At 50.4% G+C, this 10,404-nt stretch overlaps 1 protein-coding gene across 1 annotated transcript in view; it reads right to left on the minus strand.

Moving 5' to 3' along the window:
• ADRA1D (adrenoceptor alpha 1D) overlaps positions 1-3,466 on the minus strand; it is a 51,948-nt gene extending 48,482 nt beyond the window's left edge. The window contains exon 1 of the mRNA XM_064448878.1: positions 1,883-3,466. Within this exon, the coding sequence (XP_064304948.1) occupies positions 1,883-2,849 (967 nt within the window). The 5' untranslated portion in view covers positions 2,850-3,466. The remainder of the gene's footprint in view (positions 1-1,882) is intronic.
• Positions 3,467-10,404: the final 6,938 nt, after the last annotated feature.

Below are 10,404 nucleotides of genomic sequence, written 5' to 3' on the forward strand. Positions count from 1 at the left end.
CACTGGGAAAACTCAGAGGAACCGGACCCTGACTCCCATCTTCATTAGCTGTAAGGTGTAAAGGTGTGAGTGAGGTTCGGAGCTGGTTCCTGCCCTGCCGCTCAGGGGAGTATCAGACTGGGCTGCCCGGAGAGCTCATCCTTCGGGTGCTGGCATTTCCCTGGGCCCTACAATTCCCAAACTATTTGTTTGCAGGCTACAAAAATCCCCCAATGCACCTGATCAGCGAAAGGGGAACTAAGGCATGGTCAGACAGGTTAATTCATCTCTGGTCTTGTAGTGAAAGAAGTTCCCTGCAGACTTACTGCTCCCTGCCTGAGTTATGCCATAAGCTCCTGTGCTCACATAGGGTGAAAACTCTTCACAGCAGCAATTTCACCCCTATGGAGAGCTGAGAGAACTCACCAAATACCACCGTTACCCAGAGAGAGAAACTGAAGCAAAGAGGTACAAGACAGCAGCATGGTGAGACCAGACACCCACAACCCTGACCCGCCACCCTAGGGACACCCCAGCTCCCATTGGTCTGAGTGAATTATCCCACTGGAGGGCAGGTAGGGATTGAGTGGCCTCAATAATTGTCCAACAGCCTTGGGCTCCAGCTGTCCCCAAGGGGACAGCCGCAGTGTTGGAGGGAGATCAAAACCTCAGCAGGTCAAAATGAGTCCAGTGGTCATGATGCTCTGTTTCCATTGACTTGAGAGGCAGCCTCGAGCAAGAGGATTTGAAAAATCCTGAGAAAAAGTGCAGAACTAGCTGTAATGCTTCCCTGGCTGCAAGTCCCCAGTGGGCTGTGGGACACACGGGTCCCACCCAGCAGCTGGAGTGACAGACCTCCCTGCTTTGCTGAGCTCTGCACAAAGGCCACCGTCACTATTAAGATATTTTAATCTTGTTCCCCCCACCCCCCACCCCCCTAGGTTTGGCTACAACCCTCCAGAGGGTTAATCCGGTCCCCTGAACTGGGTACCTGTTGTTAGGTGAGGTGGAGATGAAGAGCTCTGTCTTCCCTGCACTTTAGGGGCTGTGGGTAGCACTGGTGTTGGAGGGGCACGTTGCTTTGGACAAGGCATGACCCCCCCTGCCCGCTGGGCTCTGTGCCCACTCAGCCTCCTCTGCACGCGGGGGGCTGTACCCTTCTCATCCAGGTAAAATTGCCAAAACTTTAGAGCACAACCCGTCAGACAACGCCAAACGAGCACCCAGTGACGTGGTGTCACCATGGCAGGGCCAGGAGCTGAGGGTACGACTCCTGTGAGAGGTGGATCAGTCCTCAGAAATCGCCCGGGACGATCGCCCTCGCAGGTGAGACCTGGTCCTGCTCCAGGTCCCTGCGCAACACTGGCATCCCAGGAAGTTGGTGGGGCTTAAGTTTCAGGTGCTGACACACTCCTTGGAGGGATCAAACCTCACTCATTTCCAGCATCATCACCAGTTCACAGCAGGGGTGGGAGCCCTGAGCACATGGAGGCAGAACCAGCTGCTTCCCCCAAACTGGGAGGAGGGAAGGCTGGGGGCAGGGACAGCAAAGCTGTTTGGAGACCACTGTGCCATAATTACAGCCTGTTGAAACAGAGCTGCTTCCCTCTCAGCCTCAAATTCATTAATTAAAGTGCTGAATGCAGAATGGATTAATTAAACCAATTATTATGCTGCTATTTTATTAATTTGCTATTTACTTTGATTGATTATATGACTCTGATTAATAAATATTGAATAAGTATTAATCAATTGAATTAATTAATTGCCAGTTTAGTCCCCTATCAGTTACCCCTCCCTCACCTCCATGCATGAGTGTGTCCTGAAAGTTTGTCCCAAGGATCAGGTCCCCAGGGGTTCAGCCACGGGCAGCCGGGCTGGGATGGGGGATAGGGTCACTTACCAAAAGGCAGGACAAAGAAGAAGGGGAACCAGCAGAGGATGAAAACACCCACAACGATGGCAAGAGTCTTGGCTGCTTTTTTCTCACGGGAGAACTTGAGGAGCCGCACGGAGAGGGAGCTCCTGAAGTTGTGCCCCTTGCTCCGGGTACTGGAGAGAGGCTCCTCCAGCACACTGCGGCAGTGGATGCGCAGTACCACTTCCATAGATTTATTCCTCTCCTTCTTGACCCCTGCCTCCAAGCTCCGGGTGGTCCGCCTGGCCACCACGTAGATCCTGAAGTACATCACCAGGATGACCATAAGGGGCAGGTAGAAGGAGAAGAGGGAGGAAAACAGGGCATAGCCCGGCTCCTCTGTGATGCTACAGATGCTCTCATCTGGCGGTGGCGGCTCCTTCCATCCCAGCAGTGGCCCGATGGAGATGACCATGGATGAGAGCCAGACCACCACGAGGATGACCCCCGCCTTCCTCTCGGTCATGATTGTGGGGTACTTGAGAGAGTACTTGACACCGATGTACCTGTCCACGGAGATGATACACAGGCTCATGATGGAGGCGGAGCAGCACAGCACGTCTACTGCTGCCCAGATGTTGCAGAAGATGCGCCCAAACACCCAGAAGCCCAGCACCTCCAAGGTGGCCGAGAAGGGCAGCACGGTGGTGCTGAGCAGCAGGTCAGCAATGGCCAGGTTGACGATGAAGTAGTTGGTGACTGTCTGCAGGTGCCGGTTGCAAGCCACCGAGAGGATGACGAGGATGTTCCCCACGATGGCTGAGAGGATGAAGACAGCCAGGAAGACCCCGACGCCCACCGCCTGCACGTCCAAGGCGAAAGTCAGCGTGGTGTCGTTGCCCTCGGGGGTCTCCTCTCCTTGCAGCCCCCAGGACCGGTTGGCACCGCTCTGGCTGCCCTGTCCCGTCCGGTTCCCACTCAAGCTGCCATTGCTCAGCTCAGGGAAAGTCATTGTAGAAAAGGTCCGGGCTCCATGGAGGGCGAGGAGAAAGCGATGCCGAGGCTCAGCCTCCCCGGCATGATCCCCGCAGCACCCTCCGAGGCTCGCTCAGCACCTCGCTGCCCCCCCTGACCCCCCGCCCCGGGGCAGGGCTCGCTGCCCCCAGCCGGGATGGAGGGATGGAGGGGTGGGGGGCGGGCAGGACGCGCTGCTCCTCGTCCCCCCCCCCCCGCGCCCCAGCCCGCTTCACGCCGCCCCCCCGCCCCGCCACCGGCTCTCGCCGCCGCTCGGCCCCGCCGCCGGCCCTCCCGGGGGGGCAGCGAGGTCGGTGCGCCCCCGCTGCCCTCGCATGCTCCGGGGGGCTGCGCTGGGCAGCGCTCGGCGGCTCCGCTCGCCTTCCCGCTCCTACGGGAGAGCTCCGGGAGGGGCAGGGGGAGGGAGGGAGGGGTGGGCCGGCCCCGGGGTGGGGGGGGGGGGGGTCGGGAGCCCCGCGCGTCAGGTGCCGCCGGATGAGGAGGAGGAGGAGGAGGAGGAGGAGGAGGAGGCTTTGTGGGACGAGGCGAGCCCGGGGCAGGGTGAAGCCGGCAGCAGCGCCGGGCGCTTGCAGACCGGGCGGGGGAGGCGAGGCGATTGGAGGGGGTGGGGGTGGTTCAGGCACCCACTCGTGGAGGGGGAGGGACGCAGCGCGGGGGTGCAGACACGCCGGGGCGGGGGGAGGTACCCCGGGGGTGCCGCCGTCCCGCCGCCGCCAGGGGGCAGCAGAGCGCAGGGTTTGCCTTGCGGGTCCCCCCCCCCCACCCCCGGGGGGTCCTGGGGCTGCGCTGCGGGGCGGGGGGGGGGGGGGGGGCTGCACCCTCGCACTGCAGCCGCGCTGTGCCGTGGGCCCCGGACCCTGCATCCCACCAGGAGCGGTGCTCTGCAAGGCTGGCGGCCACTTTATACTACCATGAGGGATGTTCTGCAAGGCTGGAACGTGCCCCCAGCCCCTGCATCCCACCAGGAGCAGTGCTTTGCAAGGCTGGCAGGTCGTCCCAGCCCCAACATCCCACCATGAGGGATGTTCTGCAAGGCTGGCAGGACCCCCAGCTCCTGTATCCCACCAGGAGTGATGAGCTTCAAGGCTGGCAGGTCACCCCTCAGCCCTTGCATCCCACCATGAAGGATGCTCTGCAAGGCTGGCAGGTCCTTCCAGCTGCAACATCCCACCAGGAGTGGTGCTTTGCAAGACTGGCAGGTCCCCCCAGTCCCTATATCTCACTACGAGGGACACTGTATAAAGCTGCCAGGTCCCCCCCAGGTCCTGTATCCCACTATGAGGGACAGTCTGCAAGGCTGGCATGTCCTCCCAGTCCCAGTATCCCACCATGGAGGATGCTCTGCAAGGCTGGCAGGTCTCCTCCAGCCCTGCATCCTACCAGGAGGTTGCCCTGCAAGACTGGCAGGTCTCCTTTTTGTCCTCCCATCCTGCCACTCCAGCCCAGACATCCTGCTAGGGCTGCAAGCATGGGCTGCCCCTCTCTAGTTCCTTCCAAAAGCAGAAGGGACAATCAGCATCTTCTGTTCAGGGACAGCATGTGATTGGCAGCTCCTTGTCCGTGACTTAACCCTGCTGCAAGACTCGGAAAGAGCAGCTTGTGATTAAAACATATAGGCACATATTTCTGGCTAATTTAAACAGGGCTGAGTTTTTTTCCTCACTGATAAAAGCAGATCCTGTTTACACTGGTTTCCTCCCAGTGACCCTACTCTCCTGCCTCCATACATTGCAATGGGGACTGACCCCAGTGTTGAACAGGGGCTCTCCCTTAGGTCCTTTCTACTGTACACAGGAAATGTTTCCTTGGAGTGTGTTTATCTATGATTTTTCAACTATTTTTCTTAAAAAAAAATTACTTTAAAGGGCAGCTCAAGTGAACAGTGAGGTGATTTAACTGCTGCTCTGTCAGAACATGGAGATCTGTTGATTCACTGGATATGCAAGTAGACATTAAAAAAAAAATAGTGTATTTCTCCCCTTATTTTCCTTGACAGTCATTGCAGGAAATTACACATTTTTGATCTTCCTTATTTCTTTCATGCATTTCTCTTTCCCTTAAGATTTCACTCTCCTTCCTAGGGTTTTTGACCCTGCTGGGAACAAGCAAAGTAGAACAACAGAAAAACACAAGCAAACAGGAACAAATACTGTACAAGGAAATCGTTCAAAAGGATGGTTTTGCTTACCAAAAAAGCACCCCCAAAAAACTTTGATTTTTTAAAATGTGAATTAAAAAAAAAAAAAAAAAAGAGCACAAACACCCAACCCTTGAGGTCAAATTACTCATTTTCCTTAAGTTTTGATGAAAACATGTCAACCACCAAGATGAAGTATCATTTCTTACTGGGATGCTAAACTCAGCATGGGATGATCTCAGCTCATGGAATTTTGTAGCTGTATCTTTGCAGCTACACAGATTGCTGTCTAGATAAATATATCTCATCTAATCTACCCGGCGACATACAGAGATAAAGAAAGCATGTGCCTTTCTCCAAAGTTAAGGCTGGACTGAGCTTCTCACGTACAGGGGATTTTAACCACCTTTTTTGTCAGAAAAGAAAGGTTTCCCCCAAATGACATGATAGCTGATGTCGTTAGGGTGAAGACTGGATCTGCCCTGCGTCTTGCCCTCGCTGGGTGAGCTCTCCTCCTCTCCTGACCTCTCCAAAGACAACTTGCTCAAGTTGCTGAGAAGCGGGAGCTGGCTTGGACCGCAGGGTTTGAACGGGAGGCAGGGATGGGATAGCTGAGCTGAAGCTGCACCTTTTGGTGGCGGTAAGGCTGGGGCTGCCACCTCAGGTGATGCTCAGGACTCATGGACCTGCTCCAAAGATGTACGAAACCTTTGGGGCTGCACTGATGCCTTTCCCCTCCCAAGCAGGGCAGGGAGAGAGCACGTGCCATGCCGTCACCGCAGCTCAGCTAACGAACATCAACTCATTAAGACCCAGTTACATCATTGCTTTCCATCTGTCTCCTTGTTTCAGTCTAAACCAGGGCTATTACGGTTAATTTGAACTAATGAGGAACAGATTTATACTAACACACTTAAACCCAAATAAAAGTGTTCGGGTAGGTCTGCATGGAGGGACTGAAGAGCTTGAAGTAAACACACACGGAGATCTGTGAGCACCTGGTTCCTTGCCAATCTGTTGGGCTTGTGCTGGAAGGAGGTACAGCTCCTTCCCTTTTGACATTTACATCCCTTTCCTCACTCTTTTTTACCCTTTTTTGCCCTTTTGGGGCAGATTTTATCCTAGAACTTGGGTAGTGATGTGAACGGGGCTTTTTAAATAAAAAAGACACATACACCTGATGAACAGTGTTTGTCACACTGTAATTACATGTTACGCCTGAGTCTTGAAAAGGGAAGGCAATTTTTTTCCATGCAAAAGACCACAAATTAAAGGATTTTGATCAACATTTGCATGTACTCCAGGTTTATGCAAGGCTCACCAAGGAGAGTCATGCCCTGGGTGCACCCTTGCTCTGCAAAGCTGCGGTGAAGCTGCCTGCAGCATCTCCTGGGTCCAGAGCCAAAAGAGATGGAACCTGCTCACATTCAACATGGAATAGTGTTGAAATGATAGTATTTACATGTTTGTAAAGATGGGCTTGCCTTGCTGTGGGCAGGTGATTCAACAGTTCTCTGAGAAGACGGGCTTGGTCCCTGCTGCAGGTCCCTCTGCGGCCGTACCCAGCTGGAGGTCAGTTAGCTCTGCTGTCTTCTATGTCCAGCTGACCCCTGGTCTTCAAGCATATTAAAAACAGGCTAGAAGGGATTGCAAGAGATGATTCAAACCTGTCCTTTGCAGCGCCCAACACGGGCTCTTGAGGAATTCCAGATAAGGACAGTAACTGGGAGAGGTGATGGGAGAACATGGACTGGACATCACCAGAGAACATTACAATTGTGGGGAATTTTTCTTTTAGTTGGGTTTAAGGGATGAAGGGTGGAGTGTGTGTGTAAATTATCCACTTTTGTCGGCATTGTGATGATGTTATTTTGACTTTGGTGTGATGAATTCTTTTTTCGTTGATGTACGTGAAGTTTTTGAAACCTGTGTGATGAATGTATGTTTTAATGATACCCTTGTATTGTTGCAATTGTATTTGAAGTCTAGGAAAAATCAGGCTACACTTTAAATGCTTATGTCAGAATTAATGAATTGAGAAGGATAAGGAGAGGAAATAGCTTATATTAGCTGACTGATAAAGTTGGGGGAGAAGAAAATCAGACAATCCTCTTGTGACACCTACCTAAAATTGCCCAGACATGTGTTATACCTTCCCTTTGCCCTTGCCCTGCTGGTCCCCCGAACCATCCCAGCCACCATCACATCAACACCATCATTGCATTTACTACGTTTGCCGGTTTTTTCCTTTGCATGTGGATGTGTCTGCTTTGGGTTTGGTTTGGTTTTTAACTGTTTGCTACCCTACTGCAGTTCTGGTGGCCATCAGCGCTCCCCAGGCCACATGAGAAGGACAGTGGTTATCTGGCCCAAGCCCCTTCACTGAAGATGGAGTTGCCTCTTCCAAACCCCCCCTTCATGGTGACCTTCTCCTCCTGCAGTGGGCTGCAATGGCTCCCTATCCTCTTGGTTAGAAAGTCTTCTCTGGTCTAGCCTAAATTCTCTTTGCTGTTATTTCATGGCTTGTTGCCAGCTGATGTGGAGAGTAATTTATTACCTTCCTCTTATGGGTTTTAATTGAATTTTGGGGCAACTGAATTGGAAAAAAAAAAAGGCAAAATAAAGGGAAAAAGAAAAGAATGAAAAAGGGTTATCAAGCACAGGAACTCCTTCTTTCTGACTCTCTTACTGCAGTGAAGATGCTTTTACAGAGCCTGGCTGTGATTAACAATGAAGACTCTCAGAGACAGAAATTATTTTGGCTTTCTGGGTGCAAAAGCTGACACAACAAGTGGGGGAGCGAGGCAGAAGCTAACAGGAGCCACTCTGAGCTCAAAACTAGAGGTGGAATGAAACGAGGTGGCAAAGCATCTTTCAGGCCATCGGCAGTCAGTGCCTATCGACATTCATGGGCTACAGGCATTTCAGGAGGAGCAAGCCTCGACCCCAGATCTGAGATGGAGCCTAATGCAGTGGGCGGGAGCCAAGGAAAGAGGCCAGATTTTTTGTGTGCAAGGACAACAGCTCTGAGAGCCGTGCTGATATCTGGGCAGCCAAGGCAGGTGGGATGGGTAGATAAAACAAGCAGATAAGTGTGGTTTATAGGGCTGGTTGGACATGTTTGTTATTTCAGTGGGAATGTTGATGTGTTCAAAATGAAGCATTCCTCAGGGATGTTCTTTTTTGTCTTTTGATCTCTAAGAGTCATATAATATGCTTTAATACAAAGCAGAACATTTTAGATTCGCATTTCAAAACACTTTTTTTCTGAGGGGGGGGATGAGCAAAACATAAAGCCAATTATTTCTGAAATTATAAACACAATTGGCAATTAGCATAACAATTGCTAATGATGATGTAAAAAGAGCAGTCATCAATGTATAGAATAAAATAAATCATAGCATAAAAGAAAAATCACAGCAGAACTAAATACATAAATAAAAATGCTACAAAAGGTCAAAATTGCAATGAAGGGTTTCTCCATTATCAGAGAAAAATATTTTTGTTGGCAGTTTTGAGTTTGTTTCTTTGAGAAATTTCACTTCCCCAAATGTCAGCATTTATTTGCCATTACTGTTTTTTTTCCTACCAGTTAGAAATTCAGACCATCATCTGCCTAAAATGGCAGGTACGGTTACAGCCCTGAACCAAAGTCCTTCTGATTTGCGAAAGTCTGCCTCTCAGGGTTGGCTCTTTTGTTCATAAATACAAGTCCTGAGAAGCAGCTTTTGGAAAAGGATACCAGACTAGGACCTGGCCCACAAAAAGAAGTCGTTATCACGTCGTTTCATCCCAGCAACCTTAAGATAACCGTAAAACTTGAGAAAGTCTTTGTCCCAAAGGCTGCTGTTTAAATAAACAGAGGATATAGGAGTTGGGTAGAGAAATGGAGCTGGCAGGAGGATTAGGAGGAGGAGAGGGTTAGGAAAGAGGATCATGGATGTTTGGCTTGAGGACTTTGGTGATCAGGAGCAGGGGGCACTTGCAGGGCATGAGGGTCTTTGGGCTTGGAGACCACATGGTGTTCTGCATGGTGAAGGCACCTCCGTGCTTTGTTGTGCTATAGACCTGTCCACATGTCATCCGGAACAGGAGGGCATGGGTGTGGGCAAAGGGGACAGCAGGAAAGGAGGAGGGGGAAAGTGGTGTGACAACATGGGCAGAAGGACACAGGGCAGAAGGTGACCCTGGGTGGCCATGGGGTTGCTCTTTTGGCAGAGCTGGGGCAAAAGGGTGATTTGACCTATGTGTGTTAGTCCAGGCAAGCAGTGTGCTTTGGAATCAGATTAATGATCTTAAGTCCAATAAAGCCCAACAACCTAAAACCTTCTGGTAATTCAGCTTGCATGATGCATATAAATATAAATATAAATAGAAATAGAAATAGAAATAATAGAAATATAAACATACTTTTTGTATAAATTCACGTTACATTGCCATTTCTCCTGGTAGCTTTTTTGCTTTGTTAACTTAACACAGGGACCTCCCAGTCTTCCACCCTCTAATTTAGCACAAGTAAATACAAACAAATGTAAATACATGGCATGAAAATGAGTGGCGTAGGCTCAGACTAAAATTAAACTCTGTAAACTGGGTACTGTTCGTCAACTTTACCTTCACTTAGAAACAACTGGAATTACTTTAGCCACTACCTCAAGACAGTTTAAAAAGATATGGGTTCAATGTGTGAGGTTTTGGTGTTTTTTTTTTTATAAGCCACCTAAAATATTACAGGATGAGGAATAACTGTTGGGCTCATTCATTTCTGTGGCATTAAGCAAGTTCACCCCCTGAGTGGCTTCGTCCCCTCATGTCCACCTTGAGGTAGGAGTCAATAAAAATGTGTGCTTGAAGCCAGCTCCCTGTGGGCAAGGACACAAGGCATAGGCACACCTATGACCTGAGGGTCCCTCGCTGTGAAAACCTCACCTGGAAGAAAATTTCTCCTCCATCAATATCTTTGGTCGCCAGCTTTGTTTGTCTCCGATTGGCTGGTGGTTTTTCTGTTTGCTTTTCAGTTTAATGCCTTGCATATTACAGAGACCAAATTTTAAGTAGAGGAACTTGAGCTTAGATAAAAGCACACGAGTGTCTTGTCTCCATGAAATGTTTGTGAAGCAAAGAGGGTGTGGGGGAAGAAAACCGCAATGCATCGTTCTTTTTCTTGCTTTTAATGTCAACAGCGAGTGGCAAAGTTTAATGGAGGCTTGTTCCTTTAGTCTCTCTCAGTACAAATAAGGGCATTTACCAGCCCTCTGGGCACAAATTCTGACACCTTTTCCCCCACAGAAATAACGCACCATCCTGTTTTACATCTTCTGAGAAATTTGGCCCAATATATCAAGATGCCGTCCAGCTGGCTTCCTTCCTCATCCAGCTCAAGCAAAATCCTTCC

This window comes from Phalacrocorax carbo, chromosome 4 (assembly GCF_963921805.1).
Source record: "Phalacrocorax carbo chromosome 4, bPhaCar2.1, whole genome shotgun sequence".
Lineage (NCBI taxonomy): Eukaryota > Metazoa > Chordata > Aves > Suliformes > Phalacrocoracidae > Phalacrocorax > Phalacrocorax carbo.